The sequence below is a fragment of the Panulirus ornatus genome, chromosome 2, assembly GCF_036320965.1.
Source record: "Panulirus ornatus isolate Po-2019 chromosome 2, ASM3632096v1, whole genome shotgun sequence".
In the NCBI taxonomy this organism is placed as follows: domain Eukaryota; kingdom Metazoa; phylum Arthropoda; class Malacostraca; order Decapoda; family Palinuridae; genus Panulirus; species Panulirus ornatus.
In genome coordinates, this window is record NC_092225.1 from 77624305 (window position 1) to 77645485 (window position 21181).

The window sequence follows — 21181 nt, forward strand, 5'->3', positions numbered from 1 at the left end:
GGGGTGAAGAGATTGATGAGGGTAAGTCAGCTTGGGAAGGAGACTTGTGTGAGGAAGTACTAGGAGAGACTGGGTGCAGAATGAAAAAAGATGAGAGCAAAGGATGTAAGGGGAGTGGGGGAGGAATGGGATGTATTTAGGGAAGCAGTGATGGCTTGCGCAAAAGATGCTTGTGGCATGAGAAGCGTGGGAGGTGGGCAGATTAGAAAGGGTAGTGAGTGGTGGGATGAAGAAGTAAGATTATTAATGGAAGAAAAGAGAGAGGCATTTGGATGAGTTTTGCAGGGAAATAGTGCAAATGACTGGGACATGCATAAAAGAAAGAGACAGGAGGTCAAGAGAAAGGTGAAAAACGGCAAATGAGAGTTGGGGTGAGAGAGTATCATTAAATTTTAGGGAGAATTAAAAGATGTTTCGGAAGGAGGTAAATAAAGTGTGTAAGACAAGAGAACAAATGGGAACTTCGGTGAAGGGGGCTAATGGGGAGGTGATACCAAGTAGTGGTGATGTGAGAAGGAGATGGAGTGAGTATTTTGAAGGTTTGTTGAATGTGTTAGATGATAGAGTGGCGGATATAGGGTGTTTTGGTCGAGGTGGTGTGTGAAGTGAGAGGGTTAGGGAGAATGATTTGATGAACAGAGAAGAGGTTGTAAAAGCTTTGCAGAAGATGAAAGCTGGCAAGCAGTGGAATTTATTAAAAAAGGGATTGACTGTGTTGTTGAGTGGTTGGTAAGGATTTTTAATGTATGTATGACTCCTCGTGAGGTGCCTGAGGATTGGCAGAATGCATGCATAGTGCCATTGTACAAAGGCAAAGGGGATAAAGGTGAGTGCTCAAATTACAGAGGTATAAGTTTATTGAGCATTCCTGGGAAATTATATGGGAGGGTATTGATTGAGAGGGTGAAGGCATGTACAGAGCATCAGATTGGGGAAGAGCAGTGTGGTTTCAGAAGTGGTAGAGGATGTGTGGATCAGGTGTTTACTTTGATGAGTGTATGTGAGAAATACTTAGAAAAGCAATTGGATTTGTATGTAGCATTTATGGATCTGGAGAAGACATATGATAGAGTTGATAGAGATGCTCTGTGGAAGGTATTAAGAATATATGGTGTGGGAGGCAAGTTGTTAGAAGCAGTGAAAAGTTTTTATCGAGAATGTAAGGCATGTGTACCAGTAGGAAGAGAGGAAAGTGATTGGTTCTCAGTGAATGTTGGTTTACGGCAGGGGTGTGTGATGTCTCCATGGTTGTTTAATTTGTTTATGGATGGGGTTGTTAGGGAGGTGAATGGAAGAGTTTTGGAGAGAGGGGCAAGTATGCAGTCTGTTGTGGATGAGAGAGCTTGGGAAGTAAGTCAGTTGTTGTTCACTGATGATACAGTGCTGGTGGCTGATTCGTGTGAGAAACTGCAGAAGCTGGTGACTGAGTTTGGTAAAGTGTGTGAAAGAAGAAAGGTTAGAGTAAATGTGAATAAGAGCAGGGTTATCAGATGTAGTAGGGTTGAAGGACAAGTCAATTGGAAGGTAAGTTTGAATGGAGAAAAACTGGAGAAAGTGAAGCGTTTTAGATCTCTAGGAATGGATTTGGCAACAGATGGAACCATGGAAGCAGAAGTGAATCATAGGATGGGGGAGGGGGCGAAAGTTCTGGGAGCATTGAAAAATGTATGGAAGACGAGAACATTATCTCGGAGAGCAAAAATGGGTGTTTGAATGAATAGTCGTTCCAACAATGTTATATGGTTGCGAGGCATGGGCTATAGATAGAGTTGTGCAGAGGAGGGTGGATGTGCTGGAAATGAGATGTTTGAGGACAATATGTGGTGTGAGGTGGTTTGATCGAGTAAGTAATGAAAGGGTAAGAGAGATGTGTGGTAATAAAAAGAGTGTGGTTGAGAGAACAGAAGAGGGTGTTTTGAAATGGTTTAGTCACATGGAGAGAATGATCGAGGAAAGATTGACCAAGAGGATATATGTGTCAGAGGTGGAGGGAACGAGGAGAAGTGGGAGACTAAATTGGAGGTGGAAAGATGGAGTGAAAAAGATATGAGTGATCGGGGCCTGAACATTCAGGAGGGTGAAAGGCGTGCAAGGAATAGAGTGAATTGGAACGATGTGGTATAATGGTGTCGACGTGCTGTCATGGATTGACCAGGGCATGTGAAGCTTCTGGGGTAAACCATGGAAAGTTCTGTGGGGCCTGGATGTGGAAAGGGAGCTGTGGTTTCAGTGCATTATACATGACAGCTAGAGACTGAGTGTGAACGAATGGGGCCTTTGTTGTCTTTTCCTAGCGCTACCTTGCGTGCATGCGGGGGTAGGGGGTTGTCATTTCATGTATGACAGGGTGGCGATGGGAATGAATAAAGGCGGCAAGTATAAATTATGTACATGTGTATATATGAATATGTCTGTGTATGTATATGTTGAAATATATAGGTATGTATATGTTGAAATGTATAGGAATGTATATGTGCATGTGTGGACGTGTATGTATATACATGTGTATGTGGGTAGGTTGGGCCATTCTTTCATCTGTTTCCTTGCGCTACCTTGCTAATGCGGGAGACAGTGACAAAGTATAATAAAAGATAATGAAAAAACGTGTTTGCTTATCTTATTTCTTCAGAACCCCATATGGGTTATCAAAAACATTTCATCATACCTATTTTTTTGGTTTGACTTCACATTCTTGATTGCTGAAGAAATACATGTAGATACCAGTGGCTTGTTTTTCATGTCAGTGGCTTTCAAGTGTTGCCCTCAGATTTTCTTTACTTGCTTTGATCTATATTTCATAAAGATTATCAGGTACAGTTTCATGAATCTTTAGCTTAATGAATACTGTATCAGTCTGCATTTTTGTATTTCATTTTACTCTTGAAACCAAGCTGTAAGGAAATTATCAGCTGGTGGCATCACCTGGAAAAGGCCTTTGGAAGCTTTTCCCCAGTCCACTCACTGACACTCCTGTGTTTTGATTATTTCCTTTTTTGTATTTTCCTCTCATTCTGATGATAATTTCAGGTATTCAGTAAATATTTATGTTTTGTTTCCAGACTAACCAGGCTTTAATGGCAATTTAGGCATAGGTTTTGAAAACTGCAAGATATTAATTGTTTCTTGAGCAGTAAACTCTCACTCAGAATGTTTGCTCTCCTGTGATCTCATTTGTTAAGCAAAAAATTTTACTCTTGTGTTTGAAGTTAGAATAAGTATTTTGACGATTGATAGATAAATTTATGAACAAGATTGTTTTGTTCCCTTAAACTTATTTTGATGGCCTATTGGAAATCTTTAAAGATTTCATAAAATTTTCAATGTAATTGCAATATAGTACACAAAGTTTCTTAGATAATACTTGTATTTGTATATTACTTTTCCTTGCAGACCGAGACATGTGGCTCTTTGTGGAAATGACAGCAAAACCATAGTTGTGGATGTTGAAAATGAAGCCATAAGAGTTAGGTAAGCAGAAAATACTGGTCTCTAACCCTTTGAGTGAGTAAAAAAATTTCAAGAGCATTCTCTTTAAGTGCAATTTTACCATTAAAAAGTGAAATAAGTATCTTGATGTGGAAAGGGAGCTGTGGTTTCGGGCTTTATTGCATGACAGCTAGAGACTGAGTGTGAACGAATGGGGCCTTTGTTGTCTTTTCCTAGCGCTACCTCGCACACATGAGGGGGGGAGGGGGATGGTATTCCATGTGTGGCGAGGTGGCGATGGGAATGAATAAAGGCAGACAGTGTGAATTTTGTGCATGGGTATATATGTATGTGTCTGTGTGTGTATATATATGTGTACATTGAGATGTATAGGTATGTATATTTGCGTGTGTGGACGTGTATGTATATACATGTGTATGGGGGTGGGTTGGGCCATTTCTTTCGTCTGTTTCCTTGCTCTACCTCACAAACGCGGGAGACAGCAACAAAGCAAAATAAATATTAATAAATATCGTGAAATTTTTATTACTTTTTCATCATAAGAAAACCATTAAGTAATCATATCTAGCATTTAAATTCCATTGGAAATCCAGTTTTATTGTGAAAAATGAGGTTTTTATTTAAGGAAAAACTGGATAATATGGTTTTCATTAAAGTTCATAATAGTCACCTCTATATTTTTCTGAAGTGCCAGAATTAATTCAAAAGTATGAGTGATGTATAATAATTCATAAATTGTTGCAGAGTTATTTTTAAAGTTTTAGCAAATTTTCCCTACTCAGATGAAAAATAGCATAACATGGAAATGTATTTCCCACTAAAATGCATTTCATATGCCCAACCAATTTACTGAGGGATTAAAACTACTCCAGGAGTATGCATAATGTACTAGAAATCAAAAATTTATTTGAAAATCAACATTTTATTTATTATACTTCGTTGCTGTCTCCCACATTAACGAGGTAGCTCAAGGAAACAGACGAAAGAATAGCCCAACCCACCCACATACACATATATATACATACACGACCACACATGCACATATACATACCTATACATCACAACGTATACATATGTACACACACAGACATATATTTTTTTTTTTTTTTTTTTTATACTTTGTCGCTGTCTCCCGCGTTTGCGAGGTAGCGCAAGGAAACAGACGAAAGAAATGGCCCAACCCCACCCCCCATACACATGTATATACATACGTCCACACACGCAAATATACATACCTACACAGCTTTCCATGGTTTACCCCAGAAGCTTCACATGCCTTGATTCAATCCACTGACAGCACGTCAACCCCGGTATACCACATCGCTCCAATTCACTCTATTCCTTGCCCTCCTTTCACCCTCCTGCATGTTCAGGCCCCGATCACACAAAATCTTTTTCACTCCATCTTTCCACCTCCAATTTGGTCTCCCTCTTCTCCTTGCTCCCTCCACCTCCGACACATATATCCTCTTGGTCAATCTTTCCTCACTCATCCTCTCCATGTGCCCAAACCACTTCAAAACACCCTCTTCTGCTCTCTCAACCACGCTCTTTTTATTTCCACACATCTCTCTTACCCTTACGTTACTCACTCGATCAAACCACCTCACACCACACATTGTCCTCAAACATCTCATTTTCAGCACATCCATCCTCCTGCGCACAACTCTATCCATAGCCCACGCCTCGCAACCATACAACATTGTTGGAACCACTATTCCTTCAAACATACCCATTTTTGCTTTCCTAGATAATGTTCTCGACTTCCACACATTCTTCAAGGCCCCCAGAATTTTCGCCCCCTCCCCCACCCTATGATCCACTTCCGCTTCCATGGTTCCATCCGCTGCCAGATCCACTCCCAGATATCTAAAACACTTCACTTCCTCCAGTTTTTCTCCATACAAACTCACCTCCCAATTGACTTGACCCTCAACCCTACTGTACCTAATAACCTTGCTCTTATTCACATTTACTCTTAACTTTCTTCTTCCACACACTTTACCAAACTCAGTCACCAGCTTCTGCAGTTTCTCACATGAATCAGCCACCAGCGCTGTATCATCAGCGAACAACAACTGACTCACTTCCCAAGCTCTCTCATCCCCAACAGACTTCATACTTGCCCCTCTTTCCAAAACTCTTGCATATACCTCCCTAACAACCCCATCCATAAACAAATTAAACAACCATGGAGACATCACACACCCCTGCCGCAAACCTACATTCACTGAGAACCAATCACTTTCCTCTCTTCCTACACGTACACATGCCTTACATCCTCGATAAAAACTTTTCACTGCTTCTAACAACTTTCCTCCCACACCATATATTCTTAATACCTTCCACAGAGCATCTCTATCAACTCTATCATATGCCTTCTCCAGATCCATATATATACAGACATATGAACAGACATATATATACATATATATACACATGTACATAATTCATACTGTCTGTCCTTATTCATTCCCGTTGCCACCCCATGACACATGAAATGATAACTCCCTCCCCTTGCATGTGTACGAGGTAGTGCTAGGAAAAGACAACAAAGGCCACATTCGTTCACACTCAGTCTCTAGCTGTCATGTATGATGCACTGAAACCACAGCTCCCTTTCCACATCCAGGCCCCACAAAACTTTCTGTGGTTTACCCCAGACGCTTCACACGCCTTGGTTCAATCCACTGACAGCATGTTGACCCTGGTATACCACATCGTTCCGATTCACTCTATTCCTTGCACGCCTTTCACCCTCCAGCATGTTCAGGCCCTGATCACTCAAAATCTCTTTCACTCTATCTTTCCACCTGCAATTTGGTCTCCCACTTCTCTTTCCCTCCAGCTCTGACACATATATCCTCTTTGTCAATCTTTCCTCACTCATTCTCTCCATGTGACTAAACCATTTCAAAACACCCTCTTCTGCTCTTTCAACCACTTTCTTTTTATTACCACACATCTCTCTTACCCTTTCATTACTTACTCAATCAAACCACCTCACACCAAATATTGTCCTCAAACATCTCATTTCCAGCACATTCACCCTCCTCCTCACAACTCTATCTATAGCCCACGCCTCGCAACCATACAACATTGTTGGAACCACTATTCCTTCAAACATACCCATTTTTGCTTTCCAAGATAACGCTCTCGACTTCCATACATTTTTCAATGCTCCCAGAACTTTCGCCCCCTCCTCTAACCTATGATTTACTTCCGCTTCCATGGTTCCATCTGCTGCCAAATCCACTCCCAGATATCTAAAACACTGCACTTCCTTCAGTTTTTCTCCATTCAAAATTACCTCCCAATTGACTTGTCGCTCAAACCTACTGTACCTAATAACCTTGCTCTTATTCACTTTTACTCTTAGCTTTCTTCTTTCACACACTTTACCATACTCAGTCACCAGCTTCTGCAGTTTCTCACACGAATCAGCCGCCAGCGCTGTATCATCAGTGAACAACAACTGACTCACTTCCCAAGCTCTCTCATCCACAACAGACTTCATACTTGCCCCTCTTTCCAAAACTCTTGCATTCACCTCCCTAACAACCCCATCCATAAACAAATCAAACAACCATGGACATCACGCAACCCTGCCGCAAACCATCATTCATTGAGAACCAATCACTTTCCTCTCTTCCTACACGTACACATGCCTTACATCCTCGATAAAAACTTTTCACTGCTTCTAACAACTTACCTGCCACACCATATATTCTTAATACCTTCCACAGAGCTTCTCTATCAGTTCTGTCATATGCCTTCTCCAGATCCATAAATGCTACATACAAATCCATTTGCTTTTCTAAGTATTTCTCGCATACATTTTTCAAAGCAAACACCTGATCCACACATCTTCTACCACTTCTGAAACCACACTGCTCTTCCCCAATCTGATGCTCTGTGCATGCCTTCACCCTCTCAATCAATACCCTCCCATATGATTTCCCGGGAATACTCAACAAACTTATACCTCTGCAATTTGAGCACTCACTCTTATCCCCCTTGCCTTTGTACATGGCACTATGCAAGCATTCCGCCAGTCCTCAGGCACCTCACCATGAGTCATACATACATTAGATAACCTTACCAACCATTCAACAATGCAGTCACCCCCTTTTTTAATAAATTCCACTGCATTACCATCCAAACCCGCCACCTTGCCGGCTTTCATCTTCCGCAAAGCTTTCACTACCTCTTCTCTGTTTACCAAATCATTCTCCCTAATCCTCTCACTTTGCACACCACCTCAACCAAAACCCTTTATCTGCCACTCTATCATCAAACACATTCAACAAACCTTCAAAACACTCACTTCATCTCCTTCTCACATCACCACTACATGTTATCACCTCCCCATTAGCCCCCTTCTGATGTTCCCATTTGTTCCCTTGTCTTACACACTTTATTTACCTCCTTCCAAAACATCTTTTTGTTCTACCTAAAAGTTAATGATACTCTCTTGCCCCAACCCTCATTTGCCCTCTTTTTTGCCTCTTGCACCTTTATTAAGATGAGTTTGAAAATTTATTTGGTTGCTTGGTAATTAAAAGAAAACAGTACAATAAGAAAGCTTTTATTTTATGGAAATTAGTGTAAATTTTTTTTTTTTTGTTTCATACATGATCACTGTTTACTGCAGTAACAGCATAGCACCAGGAGCAGACAAAGAAAGGCCATATCTGCTCACATCCATTCTTGAGCTGTCATGTGTAGTGCAGTGAAACTGCCACTCCTTATCCACATCCAGGCCCCACAGACCTTTCCATGATTTACATTGGACGTATCAGATGACCTGGTTCTGTCCATTGACAGCACATTGAACCTGGTTTACCATATTGCTCCAATTCTCTATAGCCCGTGCACATCTTTTTTTCCTCCTGCATGTTCAGGCCCTGATCACTCAAAATCTTTTTCACTCCATTCCTCCATCTCCAGTTTGGCCTCCATGATCAGAATTATGAGATTAAATCTATTTATTCCTGTTCTAAGTGGATAAGGTTAGGATGGAACAGTAAGAAGGCTCTCTACCCATCCTCCACTCACCCAGGCAATATCAACCAGCAGGGAAAAGAAGGAAAGAAAATGCATGCATTGATGAAGTAAGCCCACTTAGAATATAAAAGGATAAAATAAAAGGGAATACCACCATGAAATCATGCTGTGCTGTCCAGCCTTCTACTGCACTTGGTATATTCTTAGGGTCTGAAATGAGAACAAAGAATCATTTTTCTATATTATTATACTTGGTCGCTGTCTCCCGTGTTAGGGAGGTAGCACAAGGAAATAGACGAAAGAATGGCCCAACCCACCCACATACGCATGTATATACATAAACGCCCACACACACATATACATACCTATACATTTCAATGTATACATACTTATAAATACTCAGACTTATACATATATACACATGTACATATTCATACTTGCTGCCTTAATCCATTCCCATCGCCACACTGCCACACATGAAATTACACCCCCTTCCCCCCGCATGAGGTAGTGCTAGCAAAAGACAACAGAGGCCACATTCGTTCACACCCAGTCTCTAGCTGTTGTGTAATGCACCGAAACCACAGCTCCCTTTCCACATCTAGGCCCCACAAAACTTTCCATGGTTTCCATGTGATTATTTGGTAAATACTTGAACTGATGAAAAATTTGTCTAACCTATTGCATTAACAACAGTTGCTGATAACTTAATCCAATGCTCAGTTCATCTTTTTGCAAATAAATTTTTTCCCACGTTAGGGTTACATCTTTTAGCTTTAAGTTTTATTTCATTTGTCCTAGTAAGTGTATTCTCTTGTATTCCAAAAAGATCATTGATTAACACTGTTGAATTAATTCAAAATTTTTAAAACTTCTTTTAAGTCATCGGATAATCTATGCTTCTTAAAAGAAGAGGTACTGAATCTCCGTAGCATCTCTTCTTACAGAAGATTTTGCATAGATGGAGTCAGATGTCACCAGTCTTTTTACTGTACCAGTTTTTCCTCATCTTTTGTGTGGTTTGTAATACATTCAGTAATCCAGTGTGAAAGAATTTGTATGTTACATGATAAGCCATAGTTTGATTGTTAACTCAGTCTGGTAAAGTGTAATGTCTTCATGTGAAAAATCTTTGGCTTATCTTAAATACCTTTCCAGATATGAGGATGACCGCCATCTTGATTTTGTTCGAGGACTGGCTTGGAAAGACTCAGGAACTCTTGTTACATGTGGATGGGATAAATCAGTTTTTGTACATCAGATATGATGATTTTTTTTATTTTATCTTATGCTTTAGAATAGAACTTATGAATGAGTGACATTAATAAACTGTGGTAAGTTTACTTTGGAATTAATATAATTTCTTTAAAGCTTGGGACAACAATAGACTCATTTTATTATTTTCATTAGTTTTCAGTTTGTAAAAGGGCAGTTCCCTGTGAGGTTCAGTAGATCTTTCTAAAAGGGTTCTCATCACAGTAAACTCCCATTTGTCCATGACCCATTTAATAGGGAAACCCAAGACAATGGCACCATTCATTTTTCCTGTATGAATAAAAACCTGAAATAGTGGCATCTTTCAATCCCCCTTCATTTTTCTCTCTCTTTAATCCATGCAGAGGATGCTTAATTTTATGTAATTCATAAAATTGATAAATAATTAATAAACTAATACTTCCAGTAAAATCCCATTATAGAATGGCAATAGGATGTTATTCCTTCTTTCTCCCTCCAGAACTGTTTTATTGCAGTTCTAATTGGGATACTCTGTATGCTTTTCCTCTAACCCAGTTTCCTCCCTACTAGATGCATTAAGAAAACATTATTGAAAAGTGAACTACTTAAGAATGTTGGGACTATGGTAGTACAGTCACATAGTTTATTTTCATTCATTATACCCACATTGCCCTATGAAGATTATGCCAGAGTTTCTCTCATGATTATTTGTACTGAAACTAAATCAGTATACGACCATTTTCATAACAGTGCAGCACAGTTTGAGTATCCCTTATCCGAAATATCTGGGACTAGAAGTTTTCGGATTTCAAATTCTTTCGGATTTTGGAATATTTTCATGTACATAATGAGTTTAGAGCTGAGACATAACATTTTGACCGTTCATTGGTTTTCCTCAGGAGATGCTGATTCCAGTATTTGGTGGGGCCATATTCCCCAGCAAGTGATAGTCACCCGGTCGGTTGCCTTGGTGTGTTGCTCTCTGATTGGATTGCTTATCCTGCTACCTCCACTAGTTCACAGTGATCTCCATTGCCAGATACGACCAGTAGATGAACCCAGACCTTATGTTATTGTTGTCTTTGGTAGTAGCGATGTAAGCTGCTTCTTGTCTTTCTTAATTGTTTGCTTAGCCCCTTGTGCAGTTTTTTTGCCTCATCCCACTTCATGGATTTGCAGCAACAAGTTCTTCTTTGTTTACATCATGCAAGTCTTAGCACGATGTAAACAGTGGAACTCATCGCTGCAAATTTGTGCTGTAGGATGAGGTGAGAATGATGCACAAGGGCCTAAGCAAACAAATGAAAAAGACATTAGAAACGACTTACATTGCTACCAAAGACAACATTGACACAAGGTCTGGGTTCATCTGCTGGTCGTGTTAGGCAGTGGAGATCACAGTGAATGAGTGGAGGTAGCAGGATAAGCGATCCAATCAGAGAGCAACACACCAAGGCAACCAACTGGGTGACTATCACTTGCTGGAGAACATGGTTCCACAGAATAATGGAATTGGTATTTCCTGAGGAAGACCGTTGAATGGTCGAAATGTTGAGGTATGTCTCAGTTCTAACCCATTTGTTAAAATACCATCCTGTTTTCCACATTTGTCATAGGTAATGAGATATCTTGGGGATGGGACCCAAGTCTGAACACAATATCCATTTGTTTCTTCGTATACACCTTATACACATAGCCTGAAGGTAATTTATACAATACTTTTGATAATTTTGCTCATGGAACAAAGTTTGCATAGTGCTGAACCATTAGAAATCTAAGGTGTCACAACCTCAGATTTTAAAAGGCTTTTTTGAATGTTTTCTCCAAAGTTATCTGTCTCATTTACAATGGTTTTTGTCTTAGAAGTCTCTTTTTGATTTTATTAACTGAAATGATTTTCTTGTTCTGTTATGAATGTACACTGCTTTAGTCCTTCAATAAGTCCATTGCACATTTTTACCATGTCATCAGTAGGCACTTTTTCTGCAGTGTTAACAAAGTCATCTTCAACATCTCTTATCATGATCACCTTGATTCAGAACCATTTCAACCTATTTAACTGTTGGCCAGTGAATAAACAACTGGAGCCTCTTTATTTGCAGGCCTTTTTGACATATTCAACAATATCTTTTTACCTCAAAGCAGAGAATAAGCAAAAAACTCGGTGAGTACTGCATGAAGGTCTGGTGCTGACGATGGTGTGTAACAAACTGGTAGCATCAGAGCCCAAATTGGGCAAGTGCGATCAGATGTGGAATTTTCCACTTGTAATGTGATGTCGCTGCTTTTGATTTTGAATTTTTGGAATAGGGATGTTCAACCTGTACTGTGTTTTGCTTCTTATCCATATTCATGACACATTCTTCCATAGGTCATAAGATTCAGAGAATGATAAACAGGTACTTTCTTTTGTACACATACATTAAAACATTCATTTTTTCTTTTCTTTCATTCTTGATCGCTGTTTCTCATGTTAACGACATAGCACCAGGAACAGACTAAGAAAGGCCACATCCTCTCACATCCATTCTCTATCTGTCATGAGTAATGCACTGAAACCAAAGCTCCCTACCCACAACTGGACCATACAGACGTCACTGTTGTTTACCCAAGACACTTCACATGCCCTTGGTTCAGTCCATTGACAGCATGTTGACCCCAACTTGCTGTATCCTGTGCATGCCTTTTTCCCGTCCTGCATGATCAGGATGGTACAAACATTATGGCTTTTGCATAATGATCATCTGACCATGCATCTTGTTTGATGTAAATTAACAATATGGTGCATTGAACCACCTGCACTCCTTTACTCTTGGAGTCTTGATGTAAAACTGGATTTATGTATGCGAGATTATAGTGAATGAAGTCTTATCAGTGTAAATAAAGTAGTTTATTCACATGTGATAATGATCTTCAATACTTCCCAAGAATGCACTCCCCCATACTGTAACTTTAAATTTAAACTTTGTTTGAATTAGTTTTACTTCTGGTAAATCTTTGTAGGAATGTGTTGGATAAGTTAACCTAGGAGCTCCTGTACATTTTAGTGTGAGGCAATTGATAGTTTTTGTTTTTTTCTGAATACAGTATATATATTTTCTTTTTGTAATAGTCTGTTTTTATTAAGAATCTTTTTGACTGAAAATTTATTTAACTGATGCCATCTAGGTCCTAAGGGTGCCAGTTAATGGGGATTTTACTGTAATTTCAAATATTTTTATTGGGTTTTGAAATGCTCTCTAATAACTGAAAGAAAAGGAAGTTCAGCATTAATGCATCTAAAGTCATACAGAATATGTGATTTTAAACTAATCTGAAATAAAAGCTGTAAAATGAGATGTTTTGAATAAATATTTGTATAATTGAAATTTTTGTAGCTTATTTGTGTTGTTTACCTTCCTATATATGTTATTTATTTTTTACATATTAAACATAACCGGTTTCCCGCATCAGCGAGGGAGCGCAAGGAAACAGACGAAGAATGGCCCACCCACCCACATACACATATATATATATATATATATACATAAACGCCCATACATGCACATATAAGTTCATATACATTTCAACGTATACATACATGTACATACACAGACACATGCATATATACACATGTGCATATTCATACTTGTTCCCTTCATCCACTCCTGTCACCACCCCACCACACATGAAATAGCATACCCACCCCTTCCAGCGAGGTAGCGCCAGGAAAAGACAAAAAGGCCACATTCGTTCACACTCAGTCTCTTGCTGTCTTGTGTAATGCAAAGAAACCACAGCTCCTTTTCCACATCCAGGCCCCACAGACCTTTCCATGGCTTACCCCAGACGCTTCACATGCCCAGGCTCAATCCATTGACAGTACGTCGACCCCAGTATACCACATAGTTCCAATTCAGCCTATTCCTTGCACGTTTTCACCCTCCTGTATGTTCAGGCCCTGATCACTCAAAATCTTTCTCACTCCATCCTTTCACCTCCAATTTGGTCTCCCATGTCTCCTTCTTCCCTCTGCCTCTGACACATATATCCTCTTTATAAATCTTTTCTCATTTCCTCATTCATGTACAGAGCACTAGAATCGGGAGGAGCAATGTGGTTTCAGAAGTGGTAGAGGATGTGTGGATCAGGTGTTTGCTTTGAAGAATGTAAGTGAGAAATACTTAGAAAAGCAAATGGATTTGTATGTAGCATTTATGGATCTGGAGAAGGCATATGATAGAGTTGATAGAGATGCTCTGTGGAAGGTATTAAGAATATATGATGTGGGAGGCAAGTTGTTAGAAGCAGTGAAAAGTTTTTATCGAGGATGTAAGGCATGTGTACTTGTAGGAGGAGAGGAAAGTGATTGGTTCTCAGTGAATGTAGGTTTGCGGCAGGGGTGTGTGATGTCTCCATGGTTGTTTAATTTGTTTATGGATGGGGTTGTTAGGGAGGTGAATGCAAGAGTTTTGGAAAGAGGGGCAAGTATGAAGTCTGTTGGGGATGAGAGAGCTTGGGAAGTGAGTCAGTTGTTGTTCGCTGATGATACAGTGCTGGTGGCTGATTCATGTGAGAAACTGCAGAAGCTGGTGACTGAATTTGGTAAAGTGTGTGAAAGAAGAAGGTTAAGAGTAAATGTGAATAAGAGCAAGGTAATTAGGTACAGTAGGGTTGAGGGTCAAGTCAAGTGGGAGGTAAGTTTGAATGGAGAAAAACTGGAGGAAGTAAAGTGATTTAGATATCTGGGAGTGGATTTGGCAGCGGATGGAACCATGGAAGCGGAAGTGAATCATAGGGGGGGGGAGGGGGCGAAAATCCTGGGAGCCTTGAAGAATGTGTGGAAGTCAAGAACATTATCTCGGAAAGCAAAAATGGGTATGTTTGAAGGAATAGTGGTTCCAACAATGTTGTATGGTTGCGAGGCGTGGGCTATGGATAGAGTTGTGCGCAGGAGGATGGATGTGCTGGAAATGAGATGTTTGAGGACAATATGTGGTGTGAGGTGGTTTGATCGAGTAAGTAATGTAAGGGTAAGAGAGATGTGTGGAAATAAAAAGAGCGTGGTTGAGAGAGCAGAAGAGGGTGTTTAGAAATGGTTTGGGCACATGGAGAGAATGAGTGAGGAAAGATTGACCAAGAGGATATATGTGTCGGAGGTGGAGGGAACGAGGAGAAGTGGGAGACCAAATTGGAGGTGGAAAGATGGAGTGAAAAAGATTTTGTGTGATCGGGGCCTGAGCATGCAGGAGGGTGAAAGGAGGGCAAGGAATAGAGTGAATTGGATCGATGTGGTATACTGGGATTGACGTGCTGTCAGTGGATTGAATCAGGGCATGTGAAGCGTCTGGGGTAAACCATGGAAAGTTGTGTGGGGCCTGGATGTGGAAAGGGAGCTGTGGTTTCGGGCATTATTGCATGACAGCTAGAGACTGAGTGTGAACGAATGGGGCCTTTGTTGTCTTTTCCTAGTGCTACCTCACACCCATGAGGGGGGAGGGGGATGGTATTCCATGTGTGGTGAGGTGGCGATGGGAATGAATAAAGGCAGACAGTGTGAATTGTGTGCATGGGTATATATGTATGTGTCTGTGTGTGTGTATATATGTGTACATTGAGATGTATAGGTATGTATATTTGCGTGTGTGGACGTGTATGTATATACATTGTGTATGGGGGTGGGTTGGGTCTTTTCTTTCGTCTGTTTCCTTGCGCTACCTCGCAAACGCGGGAGACAGCGACAAAGCAAAATAAATAAAATTAATATATATATATATATATATATATATATATATATATATATATATATATATATATACCTCTCTACCATTCCCCCTAACATGAATGTCTCCAGTATCAGAGAATATTTCAACAAGTTTGGCAAGATCGATCGTGTGTTCCTTCAAGCTGCAGATATTGGTGTTCCTTTCCACATTCCCCAGTGCTCCCAGGACCTTCACCATCTCATCCACCGTCTCAACTCAAATTCCATGGTTCTACCTGCTGGCATGTCTACTACCAGGTCTTTTACGGGGACTTGAGTATGCTCATAGCAAATATGGAAAGTTTCCATGGCAAACACTGTTTCAACCAAGCATCAGGATAGTCAGGAAGGAAGTGTAGTGAACAAGCACTGCTGAAGCAGGATTTGGCCAGCAGGAGAAGAACCATCATAATGGGGTGATGCTACTACGTTTGTGAATCAAGAACCATTGCAACACAAACCTCGCCAGGTGTCTACGTAGAGTGTCCCGCAGTGTATCGAGACAGACTTCCCCAGAACTTTTTTAAAGGGGAAGTAAATGTTTATAGTTGTGTTACTGGAGTGATAGTTTTCATACATGGTGCTTTGACAAGAAAATAGTGAAATTGGAAAAAAAAATGTAGCTTAGACATTGAAGCTTATTGATACAGTGGTTAAATTGATGAGAACTACTATTGACGTTTGTGTAAATGAATTATACATTTCCCTTTTCCATAGGCAGAGGTTGAACCATTATGTGACATTCATTTTCTCATTTCATTTCAAGCTAGAAGTTTCAGTTTTCTAAATTATTTCTTCCTTTTTATATGTATATATATGTATATGTGTGTGTGTGTGTGTATCTGTACGTGTGTATGTGTATGTGTATATATATATATTTATATATATATATATATATATATATATATATATATTTTTTTTTTTTTTTTGTTTTTTTTTTTGTTTGCCGCTGTCTCCCGCGTTTGCGATGTAGCGCAAGGAAACAGACGAAAGAAATGGCCCAACCCACCCCCATACACATGTATATACATACGTCCACACACGCAAATATACATACCTACACAGCTTTCCATGGTTTACCCCAGACGCTTCACATGCCTTGATTCAATCCACTGACAGCACGTCAACCCCGGTATACCACATCGCTCCAATTCACTCTATTCCTTGCCCTCCTTTCACCCTCCTGCATGTTCAGGCCCCGATCACACAAAATCTTTTTCACTCCATCTTTCCACCTCCAATTTGGTCTCCCTCTTCTCCTTGCTCCCTCCACCTCCGACACATATATCCTCTTGGTCAATCTTTCCTCACTCATCCTCTCCATGTGCCCAAACCACTTCAAAACACCCTCTTCTGCTCTCTCAACCACGCTCTTTTTATTTCCACACATCTCTCTTACCCTTACGTTACTCACTCGATCAAACCACCTCACACCACACATTGTCCTCAAACATCTCATTTCCAGCACATCCATCCTCCTGCGCACAACTCTATCCATAGCCCACGCCTCGCAACCATACAGCATTGTTGGAACCACTATTCCTTCAAACATACCCATTTTTGCTTTCCAAGGTAATGTTCTCGACTTCCACACACTCTTCAAGGCTCCCAAGATTTTCGCCCCCTCCCCCACCCTGTGATCCACTTCCGCTTCCATGATTCCATCCGCTGCCAGATCCACTCCCAGATATCTAAAACACTTTACTTCCTCCAGTTTTTCTCCATTCAAACTTACCTCCCAATTGACTTGACCCTCAACCCTACTGTACCTAATAACCTTGCTCTTATTCACATTTACTCTTAACTTTCTTCTTTCACACACTTTACCAAACTCAGTCACCAGCTTCTGCAGTTTCTCACCTGAATCAGCCACCAGCGCTGTATCATCAGCGAACAACAACTGACTCAATTCCCAAGCTCTCTCATCTACAACAGACTTCATACTTGCCCCTCTTTCCAAAACTCTTGCATTCACCTCCCTAACAACTCCATCCATAAACAAATTAAACAACCATGGAGACATCACACACCCCTGCCGCAAACCTACATTCACTGAGAACCAATCACTTTCCTCTCTTCCTACACGTACACATGCCTTACATCCTCGATAAAAACTTTTCACTGCTTCTAACAACTTGCCTCCCACACCATATATTCTTAATACCTTCCACCGAGCATCTCTATCAACTCTTATCATATGCCTTCTCCAGATCCATAAATGCTACATACAAATCCATTTGCTTTTCTGAGTATTTCTCACATACATTCTTCAAAGCAAACACCTGATCCACACATCCTCTACCACTTCTGAAACCACACTGCTCTTCCCCAATCTGATGCTCTGTACATGCCTTCACCCTCTCAATCAATACCCTCCCATATAATTTAACAGGAATACTCAACAAACTTATACCTCTGTAATTTGAGCACTCACTCTTATCCCCTTTGCCTTTGTACAATGGCACTATGCACGCATTCCGCCAATTCTCAGGCACCTCACCATGAGTCATACATACATTAAATAACCTTACCAACCAGTCAATAATACAGTCACCCCCTTTTTTAATAAATTCCACTGCAATACCATCCAAACCTGCTGCCTTGCCGGCTTTCATCTTCCGCAAAGCTTTTACTACCTCTTCTCTGTTTACCAAATCATTTTCCCTAACCCTCTCACTTTGCACACCTTCTCGACCAAAACACCCTATATCTGCCACTCTATCATCAAACACATTCAACAAACCTTCAAAATACTCACTCCATCTCCTTCTCACATGACCATTACTTGTTATCCCCTCCCCATTTGCGCCCTTCACTGAAGTTCCCATTTGCTCCCTTGTCTTACGCACTTTATTTACCTCTTTCCAGAACATCTTTTTATTCTCCCTAAAATTTAATGTACTCTCTCACCCCAACTCTCATTTGCCCTCTTTTTCACCTCTTGGACCTTTCTCTTGACCTCCTGTCTCTTTCTTTTATACATCTCCCACTCAATTGGATTTTTTCCCTGCAAAAATCGTCCAAATGCCTCTCTCTTCTCTTTCACTAATAATCTTACTTCTTCATCCCACCACTCACTACCCTTTCTAATCAACCCACCTCCCACTCTTCTCATGCCACAAGCATCTGTTGTGCAATCCATCACTGATTCCCTAAATACATCCCATTCCTCCCCCACTCCCCTTACTTCCATTGTTCTCACCTTTTTCCATTCTGTACTCAGTCTCTCCTGGTACTTCCTCACACAAGTCTCCTTCCCAAGCTCACTTACTCTCACCACCCTCTTTACCCCAACATTCACTCTTCTTTTCTGAAAACCCATACAAATCTTCACCTTAGCCTCCACAAGATAATGATCAGACATCCCTCCAGTTGCACCTCTCAGCACATTAACATCCAAAAGTCTCTCTTTTGCGCGCCTGTCAATTAACACGTGTATATATATATATATATATATATATATATATATATATATATATATATATATATATATATATATATATAAGGGTTTGCGAAGTAGCGCAAGGAAACAGACGAAAGAAATGGCCCAACCCACCCCCATACACAATGTATATACATACACGTCCACACACGCAAATATCCATACCTATACATCTCAGTGTACACATATATATACACACACAGACACATACATATATACCCATGCACACAGTTCACACTGTCAGCCTTTATTCATTCCCACCGCCACCTCGCCACACATGGAATACCATCCCCCTCCCCCCTCTTGTGTGCGATTTAGCACTAGGAAAAGACAACAAAGGCCCCATTCGTTCACACTCAGTCTCTAGCTGTCATGCAATAATGCCCAAAACCACAGCTCTCTTTCCACATCCAGGCCCCACACAACTTTCCATGGTTTACCCCAGATGCTTCACATGCCCTGATTCAATCCACTGACAGCATGTCAACCCCGGTATACCACATCGATCCAATTCACTCTATTCCTTGCCCTCCTTTCACCCTCCTGCATGTTCAGGCCCTGATCACACAAAATCTTTTTCACTCCATCTTTCCACCTCCAATTTGGTCTCCCACTTCTCGTTCCCTCTACCTCCGACACATATATCCTCTTGGTCAATCTTTCCTCACTCATTCTCTCCATGTGCCCAAACCATTTCAAAACACCCTCTTCTGCTCTCTCAACCACGCTCTTTTTATTTCCACACATCTCTCTTACCCTTACATTACTTACTCAATCAAACCACCTCACACCACACATTGTCCTCAAACATCTCATTTCCAGCACATCCACCCTCCTGCGCACAACTCTATCCATAGCCCACGCCTCGCAACCATACAACATTGTTGGAACCACTATTCCTTCAAACATACCCATTTTTGCTTTCCGAGATAATGTTCTCGACTTCCAAACATTCTTCAAGGCTCCCAGGATTTTCGCCCCCTTCCCCACCCTATGATTCACTTCCGCTTCCATATATATATATTCTTTCTTTTCTTTTAAACTATTCGCCATTTCCCGCGTTAGCGAGGTAGCGTTAAGAACAGAGGACTGGGCCTTTTTTGAAATATCCTCACCTGGCCCCCTCTGTTCCTTCTTTTCTTTTGTACTATTCGCCTTTTTAGCGTTATCAACAGAGGACTGGGCCTTAGAGGGAATATCCTCACCTGGCCCCCTTCTCTGTTCCTTCTTTTGGAAAATTGAAAAAAAAAAACGGGAGGATTTCCAGCCACCCGCTCCCTCCCCTTTTAGTCGCCTTCTACGACATGCAGGGAATACGTGGGAAGTATTCTTTCTCCCCTATCCCCAGGGATAATATATATATATATATATATATATATATATATATATATATATATATATATATATATATATATATATATATATGCATATACTTAATCACAGTCTCCCGCGTTAGCCTGGTAGCGAAAGGAAACAGACGAAAGAATGGCCCAACCCACCCAGATGCACATGTATATACATGAACGCCTACATATGCATATATACATGCCTATACATTTCAAACATATACATACATATACATACACAGACATATACATATGTACATATTCATATTTGCTGACTTCATCCATTCTCGTCGACACCCCGCCACACAGGAAATAGCATCCTTCCGCGAGGTACCGCTAGGAAAAGACAAAAAAGGCCACATTCGTTCACACTCAGTCTCTAGCTGTCATGTATAATGCACCGAAACCACAGCTCCCTTTCCACATCTAGGCCCCACAAAACTTTCCATGGTTTACCCCAGACGCTTAACATGCCCTGGTTCAATCCATTGACAGCACATCGACACCGTTATACCACATCATTCCAGTCCACTCTATTCCTTGCACGCTTCTCACCCTCCTGTATGTTCAAGCCCCGATCGCTCAAAATCTTTTTCACGCCATCCTTCCACCTCCAATTTGGTCTCCCGCTTCTCGTTCCCTCTACCTCTGACACATATATCCTTTTTGTAAATCTTTCCTCACTCATTCTCTCCATGTGACCACACCATTTCAACACACCCTCTTCTGCTCTCTAAACCACACCTTTTTTTAATCACACATCTCTCATACCCTTTCATTACTTACTCGATCAAACCACCTTACACCACATATTGTCCTCAACCATTTCATTTCCAACAAATCCATCCTCCTTCGCACAACCCTATCTATATCCCACGCCTCACAACCATATAACATTGTTGGAACCACAATTCCTTCAAACATACCCATTTTTGCTTTCCGAGATAATGTTCTCGTATT

At 40.7% G+C, this 21181-nt stretch overlaps 1 protein-coding gene across 1 annotated transcript in view; it reads left to right on the forward strand.

Moving 5' to 3' along the window:
• LOC139757453 (methylosome protein WDR77-like) overlaps window positions 1-10024 on the forward strand; it is a 51364-nt gene extending 41340 nt beyond the window's left edge. Inside the window, exons 6-7 of the mRNA XM_071677984.1 lie at window positions 3391-3468; window positions 9613-10024. Of these exons, the coding sequence (XP_071534085.1) occupies window positions 3391-3468; window positions 9613-9721 (187 nt within the window). The 3' untranslated portion in view covers window positions 9722-10024. The remainder of the gene's footprint in view (window positions 1-3390; window positions 3469-9612) is intronic.
• The last annotated feature ends 11157 nt before the right edge of the window (window positions 10025-21181 follow it).